The following is a 22341-nucleotide window of genomic DNA, read 5'->3' on the forward strand; positions in this document are numbered from 1 at the left end:
CCCATGAAATTGTTGAGTTGTCTTCAAAAACGATGCAAAACAAAGTTGACTCAATTCCAAGTTTCCAACCCGTAGAAGCTGAGTTGTTTGAGTTTTACATTTATGTTTCTGGGATTATCCACCGTCAATGCTATCTTTGCAATTCCAGAACTTTCAACTGCAATAATTCTGGAATTGAGTCGAATTTGTTCTACATCGTTTTTGAAGACACCTCAACAATTTCATGGTTCGACAGAAAATTTTTAATTTTTCATAATAAATTAAAAATATAAATTGCCTCTGTGGCGGCTCATACCGGTTAGAATTGAACCAAATTTGGTGTGCAGCGTTTTAAGAGCAACCTAACAATTTAATCAGTGAACGGCTGGAATCCGGAAAAAAAGTTACGTTTGAACAGCGTTACTGCGCAGCTGAGGTGGGCTCTTGACTTGACCTGGACCTCCCATTCTCTTCTTATCATTGTTCGAGCCCTTCAGCGTTTCTTGATATATAAAATCAATGTACAATGTACATCAATGACGGCATCAGGGCTCAAAAACCGAAATTCTCGTATCGCAAGCATTCAAGATTGGGGCTGCCTAACGCCTTTTTCTCCTTCGCGATCGCTCATCGTTCGTTGAAATAATAGCAGGCCTACTGCTTCTCGGTTAGCAGATCGTTTATATTTAGACATATACTCTGTATCCCAACAAATGCTTGCCCTAGTCATGCAAGTAAATAAAAGGATGATGAATGAGCATCAAGTAACCACGAGCTAATGAAGTGACAACGGCATACAATATCTCACATAGGATTCGGCAAAAGGTTTGGAATACTCGAGTCGAGTCGTATAGTGACAATGAATGTCTTTTCAAGTAACGAAATTACGCGGCTAACAGTTCATTTAGGCATCAGAAATATAGTTTCGATCCTTTACTCACGCCCTTGGAGCGTCCAAATATCTGTAGGTCGCAACTCAGTATCCAAAGAATGTTGCGTGATAGACGGTACGAATGGTGATGGTATTGAACAGTAGCCGCAGCATGTTCACGAAGTGCCATGAAATAGTGATGGTCAAAGAAACACAAATTTGATTGATAAATTGCGTAACTGGCAATATTTTCCTTGTGGTCACAAGAAAGATACATGCACTTTTCAAGTCATCATAACGGGCCTGACGTCACAACAGGCGGTACGTGAATACTCGATTGGAATCTTGATACCAGACTCGGAATCGAATCACTCAGGTATTTGATTTCCCCCAGCCCTAATTATAACGAATGCATACGTCATCGCATTAGCATGGAGCCAATAATTGTCTCTAAACCAGTGATTCTCAACCGGAGGCCCGCGAAACCGTCAAACTTGCAGAACGGTTGATAACCTAATTTGTATTTTTTTAATTAGAGTAATCACGAGGCAGTTTCGCTTTACAACTGCTAAAACTTCAGGACTCGCATAAACAGAATGACCGCCTGAGGTTAAATATCCAACTGCGCAACTCACTTTACTTGCCAAATTGCGAATAGCCAACAGATACAAACATATACAGTAGCAGTTTAGAGATGTTTTATTGGGGTTTTGAAAAAAATTGTTTGCTGGAATTCACTTTCTTTTATGATACATGCATAACCGCAATTCCAGAATGACTTCAAGATGAGCTGTTAGATTGAAATAACTATAGGCTGGACGACATATGTTCAATAAAAATTCGTTTCGCAATTTTGATGACATAAATATTGCGATAATATTCAAAGGTGTCGTCGGAAGCGTTACGCGTTATTATTACATTCGCCACCAACCATCTTTATGGAAATCGATTTTCGGCGGTCGTTCCTATCAAATCGACGGTGCAGATGTTCAAGACACGACCGCGTATCTCAGGAAATGCAGCTACAGAATTCGCTTTGAAATAATAAAAGTCTTCGCAATTTATAGTGTGATGACATTTCCAAGAAAAGTCATTTCGTTGCTGTTTATCACTGGCCTTCAGTTGATATTCGCACAAGAGAAATGTCGGTTGCACTTGCACGATAATTGAGTGAAATTTGAACTTAAACGGGGATGGGTCCGTGACGGTTCAAAAGGGGTCCGCGAAGACAAAAAGGTTGAGAACCACTGCTCTTAACGTATTGAAGTATATTTAAATAATCAGCATGGGGATAAAAACGAATTGCAATTTCGCAGCACGGCCACGTCATTACTATAAGACAGTTAATTGCGACAATAATTTCCCCAAAAGCAACGGCTGGCGCCTATTGTCTACATATGCGATTGCGGCAAAGGACATCTTGTTTCAACTTCGCCTTATAGCTTCGAGGTAGATGGGGATATAAAATGTACTATGCCGAGGCGATCGCATTTTACGCAGGTTGATGAGCAAAGAGCCTTTCCAAGGCGAGCGATCTACAAATACGGCTTCGTTGCTCCAGCTATGACTTCATACGCCTTTTTCCAAGCTTGGATAGTAGGATGATCAAGACCCACGTCCATAGCTGCCTGAAGCACATCAAGAAGTACCCCTCCGAGTCTCTGAACAAATAATAGATGTAAACAATAAGGTTTCACAGGAATTTGAATAGCCCGCGGTATATCCCGCTCCCGGCAATGGTTCGATTCGAATCGACATAGGCCCGTGTTTAAAACATAGTGGATTGACATTGACAATTAAAAATGGGTAAATGTAGCTCCTTTGACGAAATATCTACTTACTATAGCTGTTGAACCGACTATTTTGAGGGTTCCAACCAGTCCATATCGTATACGTCGGCTATATCGGGTGCTAATTGTCCGTAGGCTCGTACAACATGTTTTGAAAAGTATTTACACAATGATGGCGTGATTTTACAACTTAAAAAAACACATTTTTAAATGCCTTTGTTTAAGACACCCTTTAAAGGATACTTTAAACAACCATTTGTTTTAAATGCAACACTAAATCCACATATTTTAGCGAATCGACTTCCCATCGACTGGATAGTCTAATATAGAGCGGGTGTCGCTCCGACCATTAGCAGTCGCAATCGAACGCAAATCACAGTGGTAGATTTCGATGAAACGAGATGACTCGTGTCATTACCACTGGCGTGACCAAGGGGAAGTAGGTAAAAAGCGTCATTTTCTTCATTGACTAGCCTAGTACATGTTGACGTCGCCTGAGCTCACTATACGTCACAATTTCATAGTTAGAAGATTTTCTCGTAAGACTCGTAAGACAGTGGTTCGTAACGGGTGTTCCATTGAACACCAGGATTTCCCTGAGCCAGCCCAAGAGGTTCCCTATGGGAAGCCAAGATAAGCACCCAACTAATACACAGGACTTCTGAGGATGACATGCCCGTCTCAGACCTCATTGGTTGCAGGTAATTAGACCTGATCAATAGTCGAATTGTGACTGATGTAGTGTACGTTGCGTGCTGCCGTGGCGTAAGCAAGCCCCGCATTTCTGGACTGGCATCTGAATGGGAACAACAGAAGTCACGCTGATTTGCAATAAATATTTATTAAAACGTTTTTGATTTGTGTGATACCCCTATTTTAATGCAGTGCTTCCAAAATTTTTTCCATGCGCAGACCATTTCGCACAATTTTTCTGAGCACACGCTGCACCACCTCGTTATATCTATACCGTAACAGAGGTTTCTAGCTAAAATAGTGCTGAAGTGAATCGTTTTTAGCTTGATCACCTGGTAATAGTACCGAGATCAGTTTGGCACAGATGGTTGGCAACGAAGGGAATATTTGGTACGGTGATCTGGTATGAAATCTTCTCAAATTTCTACAAGGCTTGATAATAAACAATCTTCGATACCGCTAATCAGGCTCGCGACCACTTGAGATGCTCCCGCGTACAACTAGTGGTGCGCGTGCCACAGTTTGGGAACCACTGTCTCAATGGTTTTGTTCTTTCAACACCCGGCCAATGCATAGCTAATTTTGTGCAACAGTGAACTATACAGTAATGTATTAGATGAGCATTGAGTTGAGATACATTTTCGTTTCTATCAATCAGCGAAAATTTGGTGTTTAGAGAAGGCTCGCAGAACAACGTAAATGTTCCCCTGGTTGGTAGCGGTTAAGAATCACCTTTTCTCAGGTAATTCTGCCCGCTCATATTCATGCTGCAAGAAAGCATTATATATCCGACAATCAAATCATAACCATGGGACTGCAGTCATGCATGGTGTTGGCTGGTTGGTTGTTTTGGAATGGGATATCCCACATGTGGGACGAAATGCGTCATGTAAATATGTTTGAGGCCGAAGAAATTTCCAGCGATGAGGCCATAGATAGAACTACGCCCGAGACCAAATCCCAAATATTGATTATGTCGGAGGCGTCATAAACGCCCGTCGCCCGTGCTCATTGCTCAGACAGACAGACAGACAGACAGACAGACCGACAGACAGACCAGACAGGCAGGCAGGATAATTTCAAACCAAACATAACACTAACCCTGACCAACAAGGCAATGACCGCAGCCAGCGCAGAATGGAATGATACACGCTCTTTGCTGACTGATTTAGTTAACCGGTGGGAGATAATGTGAAATCATATTTGCGCACGATCAGTCGGTCGCACGTCAATCGCTTCGGTTTCATATCAAACAAATAAAATTTCCAGGAGGCATTCATTGACGTGTTGTTTACATCCCAATGAATTGCGTGCCGAATATTTGCTATTGCTTGGAATTCCACCGAATTACGTCACAATGTTACAAGACCACACGCAATTTGATGATAACTCGTGTGTACTGTATATAGGCCGGAGGTAAAAATCACTGCTCATGGTGAGACTATAGAGTCATACTCTATAGTGAGACGCAATCACAATGCTGCCTCTTGGCGACAAGCGACTCATCTGCAAAGACGAATTATACGATCATTGGATTTTGAAACGCTGCTAATGTCGTCGATCTATATTTCAATGTTTGTCTTTACAAAGTATTAGGCTAGATCACCAACGCGGTGCCCGCGGACCAGATGAGTAGCCCACGAGTCGGTTTAAAAAATAGATCGAATAGCAGCATTTACCAATATTAGCTTTTAAATATATAGTGTGATTGATTTAGCTATTCGTGTTTGAATCACTCTAACATGTAACTTACACATGATAATACATTATATAAACGCTTAAAATGATGATATCAAATATTCTCCATTACAATTAGTAATATACCAGCATCTAATAGAATCACAAGATATCGAAGACGTAGGATACGGCACACTGCCTATACAGGCGACATGAAGGAATGTCGTCCACTGTCTTCCTCAAATGGCGGGGGGTTCCTTCATGGTAGCTCGATGTCAAGGACAACCTCACTAATGCATATGTGAAACACTCACTCAGAGCTGCAGTGTCAAGTTACATACCAGAGTGCAGCGCACTAGTTGATAGCATGCAATGTCAGGCTTCCCACGGACTGATATAGAAACAGATAACATGATGTGCGGTCTAAACTGTGACATGATTTATTTTAAAATTTGAGTTGACTGTTGTTGTATAATTTATACAAATTTGGTGCGAAGTAATTCATGATTTCGTGAAAAATCTTAGTGGCTAGCTAGTTGAAATGAGATGTTTTGATTTACAAGACTTTCTTAGAAGTCTTACCGCAATGTGATTCCTGTCCCAGTGTCCAGTGCTATGAATATCAAAGCGGAAAGTCAGTCTGGTACGGGTAAACAGGAAAGGAAAGGACGTAGTTTATTTCTGTCCTTGATGATATTTTTTGCGGCATATATACCGACTCATGATATACAATACACACAATCTGTACATATTATCCATACCATGAGTGAATGGTGTGCGTATGCCGCTGGACAAGGACGTGCAGATATAGCCTTTACGGCTTTCTATGTCATGCACCACCCCTCCATGCTATCCCAGTAACGCATAAGCGCTAAGCAGGGAAGCCATGGATACCAGTGTTACTAATCAGGTCTTTGGTCTGACCCGGCCGGGGATCGAACCACCTACCGATCACGAAGCCGGACGCTTCACCATTACGCTATCTTGTCGGTGAATCACAGCGGGAGTAAATGGTAGCCCTTTGCTTCAATCAGTACACAAGCTCTTGGTTGCAAAAAGGTTAGTGACCCATGGGCTAGATGTTATTAAATCAGGTGTGATTCCGAAAGTGAATATCATGGGTGCACAATGCACATTTGCGCAGGATCAAACCAGCGTACCACGCGTAGGCCTATGCGTAGGAGTCGACGAAAACATTTGCAGATGGAGTCAGACTTAACTAACCAATATAACCAAAACAGAATCAAGTAAAAACTAATAACCTTGAAATGGGGAATTCGCTTTTCTGACTACCACAACAAATCGCCTGCTTGACGATGACCAGTGAGTGACCAATCTTTGAGTTGTTTCTGTTACGTATTTACAGTCCTTACCTGTACGTACACCCTTTTCAGCGAATTTAATATTTCTCTATATTTACACCTGAGGTATTCGCGGAAAATAAGAATGAAACAGGGCAATAGGTCTAACACCATATAATATGAAGATAAATCGGATTAATCGGGAACACGTGTACACTGTACTGAAATCAGCAAATCTCACTGAGAAGCTATATGAGCTAAGCGACAAGCTGTAACTTACATCAAAATACTCAGGCTTGACGTTATACATCTTGTGCGCCTGTCCCAGCTCAGAACAGATATTCATAACAGCAGGCGTGTTATCCAGATTATCAACCAGACAAGATAATTTTGCTGCAACCCTACGCGAAGAGAACTCACGGTAACGTCGTTTGCGCAAAACACAGTATAAAATCATCTACATTACCCTTCCGCATGCTTTGTGAACTTGTCATTTTCTCTCAATGTCTCCATGGAGAAGTTTTCTTTCGGGGAATTTTCATCACCGTGAATACCGGTACCACTGAACATATGCCGAACTTGTGGTACATCGGCGAAGAATCTGCAAGTCACGATGGTTGGCTGCTTAAAATTATATTGTTTCACAGGCACGTTGCGAGATTTTCAAACTGCATGACCAATATATTTAGATGTACCTCTCGAATAACAGCAATCCGACAGGAAGAAGTCCATCAGCAGTTAACGCTTTCCACGATTGTTTGATGGCTCTGGACTCTTCCGGCGTGAACACCGATACAGGTGACGACATAGTCAAAACGCACGGTTCGACAAGGAAGCAATTACTGAAGACACAGCATTCAAAGACTTGATATTTCTAAGGACTGTAAGCTGCAAATGAAATATAGCGAACCGTCGTTACTATTGAGAATCAAAACACCATTTAAACTTGACATTGCTACCCATCACACATGTACTGTACTGTAGGAACACTCATGTTCTGTATGGGAAGGTCGAAAAAGATATTTTTCTCAAAGCATGGATGGAAGGAATACAATCACTCTGTAGCGCGCCTTTTTGTCGACCGGTCACACAACCTAAAATTAAGGGCTTACTTCCGCCAGCCAAAACTATTTACGAGCTGTTATTGGTTCGATTCGGTTGAACGAAATAGTTACAATAAAATCTGAAAACCGGACTTGGTGGAAACTAATAAGGAGAGACCTCGTGCATAGCTTCGGATATGCCAAACAGCGTGAAGAAGATCTTATGTTCGTTATATTAAACGCACCAATATGATGAGGGATACTGGCGAACCAGCACCAGCTCGCTCACATCTTTGAATCATCAAAAAGTCTCTTCGTTCGCTCCCTCATGGTACAGGGTTTGGAGTGGAATATAATATGTAGGCCTATATTTTGGTCGGATTTGCACCACACTACAACCAATATATTCAAAGGCAAGTCTTGAATTTGAAATTCCTAATGCAGTTTCAATATACACAAATGCGATCGCTGATCACGTGATCTGTTATTATGATATCCGGACTCAAATGTCAATTATCACGAATTCGTCATTCGGGATGTACATTAGGGGTATTCAAAAATGACCTTTTTTCTCAAATCGTTCAGGCTACTTGATAAAATTGTTAGGTTACCTAATTTAAGTCTACCCCCCAAATTTGGCCCAATTCGATTTATTATATAAAAATAAATATCAAAAAATTTGAAAATTTTCTGTTCACCACATGAAAGTATTGGGTTGTCTACACCTACAGAAACGATGTTCATCAAAGTTGGTTCAATTCCAACCAGAGGAAGCGGAGTTATTGCCGTCGAAAAGTTTGGATTTGAATAAAATAGTATTTACGGAGGGCACCACTATAATAAATAAGTAAAGAATTGGTCACCGTAAATACTATTTTATTCATAATTCAAATTTTTCGACGGCAATAACTCCGCTTCCACTGATTGGAATTGAACCAAATTTGGTGAAAATTGTTAACCATTACTCGCTTCGGCGGTACACATACTAAAATTGGAACGATACAGAGAAGATTAGCATGGCCCCTGCGCAAGGATGACACGCAAAATCGTGGTGAAAATTGTTTCTATAGACAACCCAACACTTTCATGGGGTGAACAGAATTTTTTTAAATTTTTTGGTATTTATTTTATATAATAAATATAAACTTTCTTCTCCTGTAGCAATGCGGCAACTGGCTGGAATTGAGTCAAATTTGGTGTGTAGGCCTAAATTAGATAACCTAACAATTTTTATCAAGTAGCCAGTACTATTTGAGAAAAAAAGTCAATTTTGAATACCCCTAATGTACTACACATATCGCAGCGAGTATATACCATGCACGAAGGAAAGCGTACGTACAGCATTCTACGCGTGGATCGGTTGTCCCGACTCTTCATGTAAGGAATAATGATGCTTTCGTACTTAAATGATGTTGCTAATAACACGGATAGCGCAGTAGATTTAGCATTCAGAATGACTACAAACCACGCATAATGTAATTGGCTCACAACCGCAATAGATCTGCCTTCGTTGCTATGAATGCAGCTACGACTAAACTTGATACAATGCGCCCAGTCTACTTACGCACCTAGGACGTACAGTACGGACACACGCAGAATCGCACATACGCCCGTACCAGCAGTGTCAACACTCTCCACTCTATTCTTGGTACCTTGTGTATGTCAGGCGATAGTCGACTATAGCCTATATAGGCCAACAACACTCGCATACATGCAATTCTCTTGAAACTAAACCTGGCTTCGAATAAAATTCGATCTCTCTGCATAGCCTGTACCCCGAAGGCTATAACGGAAACTATAGAAATGTCATTGCATCTTATTCCCTTTAAAGACATTCTAATATAGGCCTATACCAAACAACCCAACGTTGAAGTGCACAAAATATCTGCGAATCATATACTCATAGGATCACACCAACTTGTAAGATATTTAGTTGAGGACGTTCCGTTCAATAATACACTATCTATCGGCAAACACAACTTATTGATATCGTTGCCCATTCCTCATTTATTTACCAAGACATTCCGCCTAATACCTGGATCGCTTGATGTAAGACAAAGCGTCGCACAACGTCGTCAATGTACAAAGTTTCTAATTAGCAAGGGTTATTGAGTATTGATTAAAAACAAGACAAAAAGAGACGCACCAATCACTTTTCCTTGAATTGAAGGGATACGTGCATGTTCTAAATTCAATAACTTATTATAGTACTATTGATTGCAGTATTCGACCGCGGAATCCCAAGACGGGCTGTATAATGTGTATATGCGATTAATCAGCAGCACGACTCAAGTTTTTCTTCCCAAGTTCACCCCGATAACTTGCTTTGAATTGAATCGGCTGAATCATAATCCGAATTATGATCGCTGAAAGTTCCCCTCAAGGACATTTTCGAATGATATTGATCAATCATGGTGCTGGACGTGGACGGCATGACAAACGAAGACGGACGGATATACTAGGCGGACGTAAATTCCTTTAACGTCCTGTGATACCATCTACCGCAGGGGTCACCAACTCAAATGGGTCGCGGGCCACTTTGCGAACTTGATAGACGCTGCGGCCGCACGATTTTAATGTCGACTCCTAATATTTAGCCCCTGATTAGCTCTTAGCAAAGGTGAAAAGGCACTATATCAATGTAACATGTTGTAGTCTGACACGCTTGGTACATATTGTTGAAAAGCATCACTGCTTTACCTTAATACAACCCCATCAAATATATGTATTGATTATAGCATGATATATATTCTGTAGTATGCCCCGCACCCGATATCGTCGCGGCGGTATTAAAGTGACTTGTGTCCATTTTATACATTTTGAGAAAATTAAGTTCGTGTGAAGTATTCATTCTCGATCGGACATAGCTTGGCTACGATTAACTTTGAAACAGTGAAACGAACATAACATTGCCAGGATATGTCCGTAAAATATGAAAATTAAACAAAATAATGATTTTCTACCAATTTTGAAAAATGGATCTCGAAATTTGAAAAAAAAACTTCAATGCCACCGCGACGACATTTGGCCGCGCTTTTCTGCTACTGGATAGGTCGTTGATTTGCTGGTGTCAAGACTGTCTGAAGATGCTCTGTCAGTTGCTAGCGTAAGATATATACCTTATGTCAGTGATTGTCAACCTTTTCGTCTTTGCGGACCCCTTTTGGACCGTCATGAGCCGACGCGGACCACCCGATTTTTATTTCAAATAGCTCAATTATCGAGCAACCGCGTCCTCTGTCCTGTGCATACATTACCTGTAAGCTATTAATAAACAGCATAAAAATGACTTTTACTGAAAATAACATCATTATACTATTGTTGTTCTGGAATAGTGGATATGTATATCACAGGAAAAATGGATTTTTGCAAACATTTCGAAGTCACGGTGATTGATCTTACTATGCCAACTTTTTATGTTTTTCACAGACCCTAACAAAACATCTATATAAACAGCAATATGTTTATGCGAGTGGGCTATTGGCCATTTGGCAATAATCGAAAACGATCAAACTTTTTGAAATATAATCTTTCAAGCATTTAGAAACATAATAATGATATGTATTCTCCGATATCTGAAACCAGGGCGCGGGCCGCAAAAAACACACCTTGCGGACTGCGTGTTGGTGATCTCCGTCGATCCCAGTAGATACCGGTAGATCACAACCACCGTATTGAGCATCCCTGCCTTGTGCAAAATCACAAAAAGCACAGCATACCACCGACAAGCCGAGTTATTTGAGTTTTTCGTTGATAATTCTCGGAAGTCTTGGAAAATTTCCTACGTCTCGAGTAAATTAATGACTCCGACTCTGCCTCGGGACAGCTTCAAATCGCCACTGTGAGCCAGACTCCAGCAAATTGAAAACAATTGAATACCGTAATATATTTAATTGCATATTGAAGTTCTCCACGAAGCTCTTTGCAATCTTCACCGATCTAAACCCCGTTTTCCGAATCCGAATAGTCGCATTATTTTCTATAGGGTTACCATTATTTTAAAGAGAATTGGGAAACTGGGAAATTAGGACACTTTGACCGAAGCATGGAAGTTACCGTACCTAAATTTAAAACAGCCAAATTTGAAATATTTACTGGAAATCTTGCTGTGTTGACAAAAAAGGTCAACACTTTAACTCTACTCCCGAATGGCAAGCTCCGTATTACCATTAGCCTAGCTGTCAATGCTGTAAAGGAGGGCGAATTTCCAAAAAGGAGGATGATTAGGCGTCCTCGGGGACATTTCGATTTCATGGAAAAAGAGGACAAAACCTTCTAAAGGATGACGTATGGTAACCCTACTATTTCTCAGAACTTCTAGGCATCTGCTATCACATTTCGAGGCCGAAAATATCTATGTAACTTATCAAAATGTTGATTTGTGCGACCGGACATCAATTCGGCTGCATCTCCGTAAACCGATCGAGGATGGAACACGACTACGAACATTGGATTGGACGACATGATCAGAGTTGGATCAATTGTAATTTGTAATTGAGCTGAATGTAAATAATTACATTTTTTAATGTAATTTAATTGTAATTGAAATTGAAGCATTTCTATTTTGTGTAATTGTAATTGTAATTTGATCAAAATTTTGCTCAATTACAATCTCCATTACATTTTCATGGAAACCTGACTGTGGTGATTCAGTACCTTTGACCACTAGATGGTGTTTATGCCGATTGTTTTCTGATTGCCTTTACGTCGTGACTATTAAGTCCATCCTGTACTAGTTGGGTGCGGCATCGCTTCTGTTCGTTGGACCTGCGTTAACTCTGTTTTATTGCCGTGTTATATTCAGATACACTAGCTTACTTTTATGTTAATAAAAGCCTAGGAACCGATCGTATTGAGTTCTATCAAAGGGTACAACACTGACAATCACAATATAAAGTAATCATTTAATCAATCATTTATTCGTCGAAACAGGATGACGAAGAGGGGCCTTAAGGCCTTGGTAAACAGTCACCACATGTGATAATTAGCCTATTTACATCGGTGTTCCATACGTGCTGCACTATAACTAGATAATTCAGTCACGCTAAACTCTTTCCCATACTTCAGTAGCAACAGAAAACTTTGTGAATTACAATATTGGCTAAACCAGTGGTTCTCAAACTGAGGGCGTGCCCCCTTGGGCGGCGTGAAAGCATCTGAACGGAGTGCGACGCTCCAGTGAACTGAAATCTTTTCCGCGCTTGACCCGATTCACCTCTGTTTCATGGTTATTGCTCGATGTATAGTCTGAATTTCGTATGGAAGAATTCTCTCATCAACAGTCATAACCTTCCATACCATCAAACTATATGTAATGATTGCTAACTTTCTGTTTTCATTGTGTGCTATGGCGATAAGGGGGGCACAAAATATTCACTGTCATAAACGGGGGCGTGTCTAAATATTTAGAGAACCAGTGGGCTTAACTAAATCTTGATATTTCAAAAATGGATAAAGAGCAAATAAACTCTTCTGAAACCTGTGCTGAACCATTTCCTACACCACAGTCAAAGCTTTTTTAAATCTCTGACCAGTACCGAGGCTTGTTGCAACAATAGCAAAAAAATCAAGTTTCCAACCACGGCTTTATCTAACGTGATCACGCATTTGTAGAGATGTTAGCCCAATCTAACCTCCAATCTTGGCCAAATTTACTGGGGCCAGAAACTTTTCGCACCCTAATGTTCATCAAATGCAATCTAACAGTTTCCGAGCAAGTGAAAATGTAAATGCGAACCAAAATATTGTAATTCTTAGTTATCTTGAGGTTCTTTCCTTTTGCATTTATTTTAATTTTACGCACCTTATTGGTATCATCCTTATCGCTGACGCCTTACCTTTGTTATACATTTCATTATCCTGACTCAGCTCTGAGTAGCCTTATCGTTTGAATACATTTCATTGACTGTCCTGTAGCCTATCCGCTGTTAGTCGCTCAAACCTTTGGTTCTTAACAGTCGCTTGAAACATTTTTCTGTGCTTATAGTTTTCAGTACTCTTGATTAGGAATAGTTCGAATACGGTCGAGTTTTTTTTAATTAAAGGGTATTCTACATATCAGGAATGAAACATGAATGGCTTGAGATTGTTGCTAATTACGTCACTACGGTTGTCAAAGAGCACCTCTTTACTGAATCAATTACCTGTTTAAAAGTAATTGTAGTTAATTACATGTTTAACAGTAATTGCAATTGTAATTGTAATTTGATATTTTTAGCATTGAGTAATTGTAATTGTAATGTAATTGAAACATGCAAGGAAGTAATTGTAATTGTAATTGTAATTGTAATTGAATTAAAATATTGCAATTGATCCAACTCTGGTCATGATACAGTTTCTTGACTATGAATATTAATTATACTTAGCTGACGTTACGTACTTCTAGCATAATAATATAATGCACGCAGGTGAATGCTATATAACACCAGAACTACACCTGATTAAAGGCAATCGCTAATTAAATGCTCTGTGCCCACGCAGGCAATCGACACCAAATCTAAATCTAGTCACTATAGGCTATTCACCCGCAGACGAGATCCGAGGTCTATATCTCATTTGTGAATTTCGTGCTACGATTGCAGGCCTATTTCCCAGTACAGTGGCCGAAGCTTGATATAATTGCAGACTGATACTGACTAATTTTCGGAGATAATGTGCCAATGGATTAGCATAGTCGGTCCAATGCGAAACTTGTGTGGCGGAAGCAGGCTGTGTAATGCGGAGCGTCCATCTATCATAGGCATGTCATACGTCAAGATTTCCTCCGACATGTCCGGATTATAGTATAGAGGACAATGATTCGGGTATATAGCAGCGGTCGGGAACCTATGGCTCTTTTGGGTATAAGATATGTCTCTTTGCCGGATATTAATTTTTTACTGAATTGATCAATATTGCAGCAATTTGTTAGTTAATTTTCATCACGGCCTGAATAATTATTCTCGTGGCCGTATGAACATTGAACATGTCATTGAGAAGTAAAGGCAATGCGGTCTTCAGGGTTAGGGTATCGGACTCCCTTTTGAAAATCCCCAAATTTAAGTTACTGTCGCGCTTGCGACTAATTAATATCACTGGCGAATTCGATGTACCCGACTCGCATTCTTGGATTGCACGATACGTTGATTGATCAAAGAGAATAGTCACAACGATGCCCATGCCCATATGATAACTCAGTTGTCAAATAAATACGCAATGTCTTCCTGATTTACGGCGCGAAATGAACTGCCACGGAAGTGTCATTCACAATTACAAACTTTAATTACAAACAACGTCACCCACGTTTTTGATTAGTAAGTCGCTTTGTAGTACCGGCGATAAAATGTAGGCGTGTAGCGCAACGTTGTATCTTCCTGCCGAATACTTTGGGAATTGAGACGTCGATCAGTGTTTAGATTTTCGGAATCAGTGCAACGGTTACATTCAATTAATATCAGTTATTACAGATTCTAAGCTATTTACGATGAATTGCGGTATCAATAGCGCAGCTTAGCCCGTCTGTGCTTTACCTCTCGTTTAGGGCTTTATTTTCGAATCATAAATATGCAAATCGCCTAATTTTGGGAGGAAAATGTTAAAAATTCAGTAATTCATGAACATCGATAGAAAATACCAATAGCAATTGAAGTTTTCACAATTTTCGTTCACTCATCCTGGCGACAGGTGACGACCTGCTTCACTTGCCTATCCCCTGACCTCACACAACTGATATATCACACCTTACATCGGGACTATATACTGCTTTAGTGATCATGTTTGGCTACCCTCACGCATGTGATCATGGGTTCTCGCATTTAAAAGGAGCATCACGACTCAAGTTTCGCATGCTCGAATAAGGTTATCTGCATGATTAGTACGAGTTTCTACAGAGGAAATGAGGCCCACACGACGAATCCCATGTAGTGAGTTTGTATAAGTGCTACAATGACGTCATTAATTGTCAATTATGACTTAACAGTTGAGTGACATGTACGTCTCTTTGGGAGTTTAAATGGAAAGAAATTGAGCCAATATTGGTCTTCGGACGAAAAAGGTTCCCTACCCCTGCCGTATAGTAACCGCTTCATTTGTCAACATATCACCGTCATATTCATTCCATTTACAAAGTACGAAAACTGCTCCGTATTAAATCGGCCATATGCGGCCAATACGTGTATCGCGAGGACTATATGATCAGACACTATACTAATACAGGACGTCACTACGTCGCTGAATCCTCCTCCATCCTACTTGACGTCTGAACTCCGCAAAGCTTATCCGACTTCTAATCAAATGGATAGTCATCTAAGAATGCTATCATGCCAGCGAAGTCACGACATTCATAGTGTAAACTGAAAGTGTTCCATACTTATCCGTGAGCAGGATATTATACACCGTATTGGTATTGATGTTACTACTCATTTTTTCCAAATATATTTTGCCTAGTATTGGGATTGATTGGCGAAAGACACAAGCGACGCAAGAGATCGCCAAAATTGCATAGATTGTCTATTGCAAGGGCTATTGAACAATTCAGACATTGCATTAACATAAACAAACGAATACCATGGCATCATTCGCTCTTGCTGGATATTTAGATACGCGCAAGTCTTGTGCTCAATGACTCACATACAGTATTGGCGGGCTGCATAGAATAAATTAGCTTCAAGATGCCAGTAACATCACACAAACACGCTTAATATTTAAGCTTCGACACCCTACATCAGTCTCATTAGTCTTTGAAGTACTTCGCATTCGACCGCGTTCCATGCCAGCCAGCGACGGTGACGAGAGAATCCGTAGTAGAGACGCAATCAATTCAATTCAATTAAATTAATTGCTACAATTTGAATCATTTCAGTATACCACAAGACTGCGAAGCAATGAACGACAGTAAGGTGTCGAAACGACTCCGGAGTAGTCTTTGAATTCAGACACCAACCTGGCCTAGACGATGTAAAAAAAGGAGGCATGTACACTGAATGAAAACTAAAAAAGATAATATAAAAGGACAGGTGACAAAAAAGGTAGTATGTGTCGGAAGGCGGTATCGATATGTCAGGCCGTGGTCCGGTAGACTAGAGCAGTGGTTCTCAACCTTTTCGCCTCGCGGACCGGCAAAATTTCAAAAAATGTCTTGTCGGACCGGCGAACTTTCAAAATTGAAATGAATCCAAAATGTAAAATATGCAACCGTTTTTTGCAATTATATGGTGCTAGAGAGTGATATTTAAAGGGTTTTGATCGTAATAAATTATCTTCATGATGGCATCCATGTGATTTTAAGGTAGTCAGTCTGCTGAGTCGAGGTAAAATTGCCTTGTCCAGATAAACGTGCTACCACCGAGAGTCGTTTACAGTCTTTCTCGCCGAAGGCCGTGGGTTTAACCAACCACGCCAACTCGAATAATATTCTTCTCTTTGACAATATCGAGAAAAGAAGCGTTTCGGAGTCTAACCAAGCATCTTGTAGTGCTACCTTGTTCATTGCCCACCGCCACCGGACGCATGGGCTACTCTGGCAACTACGAATACAATGCGTGCCGCAAGAAAACACCTCACAGCAACTATACCGGCCGCCCGCCAATCCGTGCCGTAAAAGCACTTCGTCAGCCCTCTCCCAAACGTTGGTTTTGGGCCCCCATAGAGCTATAAGCCAAACTTCCAGGGGCTTCGCCCCCAGACCCCACAGTTGGGCGTTGGGCGGATGTTTTCCCCTGTACTTGTGAGCACATTCATTCAACTCAGTGTAAACACAGAGTTTATGTAGCTTAATCGCGACAACAGCGAAAACTTTCGATCATTCATGACTAAATCGGTTTTCTCGCTGCCGAATTTTTGGCGCACCTATCGGAGTCCCATGTTAGCCTGAACTTCATTATGTGTTGGTACGTCGTGGCGCGATAAAGGCTGACGCCGAAATGCCTATTTCTATAAATCATGCGCATTTCTCGGAGAAGGGCACCTAATAAGCAAGACATTCAGAGACACTAAATCGCACAAAGCGCGAAAATAAATTAAAAAATGTTAAAAAAAGTTTCAATAAAATACGCTATTATTTATGTACATTTGCATAATAATTTTGAGCTCTTTTCAAACTCGGCCCCTCTCCAATTGGGCGGTTTGGGGTGCCCCAGTTACGGTCCGGCAAAAAATGAATGAATCAAAAACGAATGATCTCGCAAACTGCGCTGTTTAGCGATGAGTTGGCTCATTCCTGTACAGTACTTGTCGCTCGCATGTCGTCAAATGATGCGTGTTGAACTTTAAGTCAAATCGAACATGTGTCCATCCCTACCTCACGAAGTTCTGAATCAGTTTAAAATTTGATGTTTTATGTATTTTATCAGTGGACAAGCCTTCAACATTGCATCTCGAATTTAAGGTATAAAATTGTAATATACCTGGCGGACCGGCAGGAATGTCGTCGCGGACCGGCGGTTGAGAACCACTGGACTAGAGTATTAACTGACATCTATTCAAGAGAAATTGTTTGTATTTCGACTACAATGTGGACATGCTCGATGACACTCGGATAGCCGGTGAGATACTGTTTCACAAATCAGGTCAGGCATAGTTGATAGCGCGATGTTTTTTTTGTCTGTGATAGGTGGGCGACGTGGACGGGCGTGTGTCGTACATATGCACTCTTGATACCGAAGTAAAGAACAGCAACGTGAAAATCGACCACTTCCAATAATTACAAATAATCTAGCAAGACAATCCTTTGCTTCGCTGTAGCAGCCCTGCCGCTGTCAACTCCACAGTTCGCACGTGGTTTCATGTAGTCACACCATTGTCATTTTTCTGGTTTAGACGATGTGACGGCAGAAGTCATTTTACGTTGCAGATTGCTTGTTAAGCTCTGTAATAAAGCATCACCAATCCGCAGACCGGAATGTTAAACAAGGCTGCTCTGCTGAGAACCGGTATAGTGTTCGAATGTATATAAAACAGCGGGATGGATCGCTACAATTCAACTCACAAGGCTTGAAGAGTATTACTTCACTGGCATATAATATTTCCCTGTGGGATGGTATTTCTCGTGTGAGGTTCAGATTGCTAAGACAGGAACATTCGACGTCGTTCATTTAGGCGCCTATGGACAATTAAACCTATACGTATCAGCATAAGCGTAGTTCTTTTCGGCCAAGGTTTTCTCGCTGCCGATCATTCTGGCATATTTCTTGGAGTCGCATGTTACATGGCCTAAAACTTTATATCTTGGTGCGTCGGGGCGCGGTGATGGCCGACGTCGATTTGCTGCCCACTTCTATAAATCTTGCGTATTTTTTCATGGGTGAAGAGTACCCAATAATCAAGATATTTGACAACTTGATATCGCGGCAAGCGCGAAAAATTTTTGAAAAAGCTGCATAAATTTTCAAAATATAATTTATAATTTATGCTAATTCACGAAATAATTTTGGGCCCCCCTTCGAGCTCGGCCCCCACAATTGGGGTGTTTGGGTGCGGCAGTTACGGTCCTGGCTGTGCATATCTCTTCTTTACATCGCCTGGGCCCAGGTCTGATTTAAGTTTTCTGATGTCTAATTTCAAAGACTACTCTAAGTCTTTTCGACGCTTTCCCATCTTTTCATTGCATTGCAGTCTTGTGATGTTTTGAAAGGAAGAAAATATTATTAAATTGATGGTGATATCAAAAACTAGGCCTATATAATGACTTTTTTACATACTTGGTAAAAAGTTACTTTTACATCTACTAGACTAGAAATTGACACCGTTACTTCTACTTCTACTTGAGTAGAAATTGACGCCATTACCACTACTTCTACTTGAGTACCTATGGTATGTACTTTGACCACCGCTCATGACGTCACGATGGTGATAGCTATGGCCAAACAGCAAGAAATACGTCACAGAACAGGCTTTTTTAGCACTAAAATGCAAAATTTTAAATCGCAGATTATAAAGAATCCTGACGTGAGGAAAAAAGCGACTTCATATTCGTAATCAGCGTACGAAAATTGACTTAATAGTCATCATTTTGGCCAGAAAAGAAAAATGATGTCGACCAGTGTAATTAAACATCTCCTGGTGTATACCAGTTGGCAGGAACGAAACAGCACTTCGTCAGGCCCACCCAAAAAAACTTGAGTCTTGGGCTCCCACAGGGTGATAAACTGATCCCCCATCACTTTGTTCGCTTTTGCCACGAAATTATAGTTGTACTGTTTAGTGAGGCAGCGCTAAGCGCGAAAATTTTAGACAATTCATTATAAAATCGGTCAATAAGATTGGGATTTGCATATATATTGCTATCAATGTCTTGTCCTCTCTGCTCACGTAATCAGATTTACCGGTAGAGCTGAGTGAAGTGTCTTTAAAACTACAGTCCGCAAATAATAATTGAACATCTTAGGGCGGGCGGACCCGTTGCTATGACTTCGTTACATGATGTTATTTCGTGACCTCCTGTCTGCTATATCAGAAAATATAGAATCGCCCAAACGTACTATAACATATTGAAAGATTACACGATTTAGGATTGGTATTTTTTCACTGGCATATATTTTTTCCTGCGGAATAGTATTTGTCTTGTGAGGTTCAGATTGCCAAGACAGGAACATTCGGTGCCAGTCATTTAGGCGCCTATATGGACAAATAAACGTATATGTATTTTGTATGTATACCAAAGTTTTCGGTCAGCATAAGGGCAGTCCTTTACGGCCAAGGTTTACTTGCTGCGGTCGTTCTGGCACACTTCACAGAGTCGCATGTTGCATGGCCTAAAACAGCGGTTCTTGACCTGTGGTCCGCAAAGCATTTTCAGGTGGTCTGCGAAACCTCTAAATTTGTAAAGTCATGGAAAACCTAATTTTTGTTTTAATTAAGAAAAGCATGAGTCAGTTTCGCTTCATAATTGCTAAAACTTCAAGACTCGTATCATTAAAATGCATGAAATATCAGACTGTGCAAACGTGCTAATTTTCAAATTATCAATAGCCTGCCGATGCAAACATATTGCTATTTAGAGATGTTCTGTTGGGGTTGGTGGAAAAATGAAATGTTCTAGATAGCATTTTGGATGTGGAGTTGTCAGTGTCGGCAAATTAGTAAACAGTCGTTTGAAGTATAGAAATTCCTGAATTTTTTCCTAATCTACCCCAATGAAGGAATTGAAACCTCGCCACGAAATCCATTTTTTCTTGTGACATAAACACTAAACAACTTGAAAATAAGATGCCAGATAGAAATGACTAGTCTGGGCGTGATGTGTTCATTAAAAATCACACCAAAAGCTGCCGTCGGAAGCGTTACGCGTTAATATTACATTCGCCACCATAATATCTTTGTCGAAATGGATTTTCGACACTCGTTCATATCCAATCGAAGACGCGAATTTCAAGACAATAAATACAGCTGCAAAATTCGTTTCGATATAATAAAAGTCTACCCAATTTCTACATATAGTGTGATGTTATTTTCAAGAAAAGTCATTTTGTGACTGTTTATCACTAGCCTACAATCAATATATGCGCGAGACAGATGACAGTTGCACGATAATTGAGCTAATTTTGAACGAAAATTTGAGGGGTCCGCGGGGTCAGTGGCGATCCAAAAGGGGTCCGCGAAGGCAAAAAGGTTGGCCTAAAACGTCATATGTCTTTGTGCGTCGTGCCGCGGTAATGGCCAACGCCGATATGTCCATTTCTATAAATCTTGCGTATTCTTTTTCTTGGGGGAACAGTACTCAATAATCAAGATATTTGGCGACTTGAAATCGCGAGGAGCGCGAAAAAGTTTTGAAAAAGTTGCATACATTTTCAAAAAATACTCTTTAATTTATGCTAATTCACGAAATAATTTTGGGCGCCCTTCGAGCTCGCCCCCCCCCAATTGGGGGTTGGGGTGCGGCAGTCACGGCTCTGGTTAAATACAGTTATATACCGTTAAACCAGTGTCTCTAACGACGATATAGCTGGCATATTTCTCTGCTCTCTTTGTTTTAGTCGCTGACAATGCGTTAGCCCTTGGTTGGATATGCGCTGATAGTATTATAAGACATTTAACTCAAATATACGCGCACGCTGGAATTTGGTTCATCAGTACTAATTCGGGATTCGGGTTTATGTGAAGGCCGGGGATGTTTTGAGTCAAAACTGATACAGCGGTGCGACAACATATATGTTAATTTGTGGCTAATATTTAATTCTCAATGTAGCCTTTGCCCAGGTCTGGTCATGGCAATTCCACTGAATAACACAAAACTACATTCTACTTTATCAAATACTAAGTCTAAGAAGTAAATAATTTTGGATAAAGAACTGCTTAGTGCAAATGGAAACATGACCAATGTCCATTTTTCCAAATTCATTTCCACTTGAGTAAGTAGTTCAAGTAGGCAAAAACCTACGTGGGTACTCGGTAGAAAGCAGAAGTCCTTGTTACCGAACCTCTGTCGACATTCGCAGATTTCAAATTACTAACGCGATTGGCGCCCGACATAAGGTAGTCCTTCGATATGCGGCAAATTGTGAAAGGTACTGTCGGGGCCTATACGATAACTTATCTTGAGTTATCGTAGGCCCGGGTACTGTTCAGTGCAGTTTTTATGTATAGGTTATAGCGTGTAAATGACCATGGTACTCGAAAAAACACCTTGAATACCACAAAAACAAATATAGCATGGATCCGAAAGCCAACATATATAGTTTCCAGAGTTCTTCATTAGCTAAATAGGATACAGCGAAAGGTAATATCTATATAAAGAGGTATAATACCATGATTTGACATGTTGTTTTCTCCCAAGACGGCACATTTAACATCGTGGCAGCGCAAAAGATGGCTACATTAGGTAGTGACAAGCGTTATTCATGTAAATCAGGGTGCCAAACATACGACCCGCCAGACGATTTCATCCAGCGTGCGAAGCGATTCTGAAAAATGACTGTTTATCCAGAATATTTCTGACAAATGCGAGATTACTTTCACTAAATAATCCCTCCCGACAGAAAATGTTGAGTATGTAGGCCACATTATAGCCA

The 22341-nt window shown here is 40.6% G+C and overlaps 2 protein-coding genes and 1 non-coding gene across 3 annotated transcripts in view; 1 reads left to right on the forward strand and 2 right to left on the reverse strand.

Annotated features, from left to right (window-relative positions):
* The window catches only part of LOC145438846 (uncharacterized), a 186410-nt gene extending 176350 nt beyond the window's left edge, over positions 1-10060 (reverse strand). Inside the window, exon 1 of the mRNA XM_080316210.1 lies at positions 10055-10060. The gene's annotated coding sequence lies outside the window, so the exon portion shown is untranslated. The remainder of the gene's footprint in view (positions 1-10054) is intronic.
* On the reverse strand, positions 641-7227 carry LOC145438835 (globin, polymeric component P3-like). Its single transcript, XM_080316200.1, has 4 exons — positions 7007-7227; positions 6778-6912; positions 6592-6712; positions 641-2511 (listed from the first exon to the last, which is right to left on the reverse strand). Exons 1-4 carry the CDS (start codon positions 7117-7119, stop codon positions 2386-2388), a joined length of 495 nt encoding a protein of 164 aa, XP_080172326.1. The 5' UTR covers positions 7120-7227; the 3' UTR covers positions 641-2385.
* On the forward strand, positions 8316-8422 carry LOC145440041 (U6 spliceosomal RNA). Its single transcript, XR_013915413.1, has one exon. It is a non-coding gene; the product is annotated as a U6 spliceosomal RNA (small nuclear RNA).
* Positions 10061-22341: the final 12281 nt, after the last annotated feature.

This window comes from Botryllus schlosseri, chromosome 5 (assembly GCF_051294905.1).
Source record: "Botryllus schlosseri isolate E-star chromosome 5, Bs_hap1, whole genome shotgun sequence".
NCBI lineage: Eukaryota > Metazoa > Chordata > Ascidiacea > Stolidobranchia > Styelidae > Botryllus > Botryllus schlosseri.

Bases quoted from the DNA above. Each gene is read 5' to 3' on its own strand.
- LOC145438835 (XM_080316200.1), bottom strand. From the start codon at position 7,119: ATGTCGTCACCTGTATCGGTGTTCACGCCGGAAGAGTCCAGAGCCATC. The intron at 6,713-6,777 runs GTAATGTAGATG...CTCTTCGCGTAG, and splicing joins TTCACAAAGCATGCGGAAGG to GGTTGCAGCAAAATTATCTT. The intron at 2,512-6,591 runs GTAAGTTACAGC...TTATTTGTTCAG, and splicing joins TCAAGCCTGAGTATTTTGAT to AGACTCGGAGGGGTACTTCT.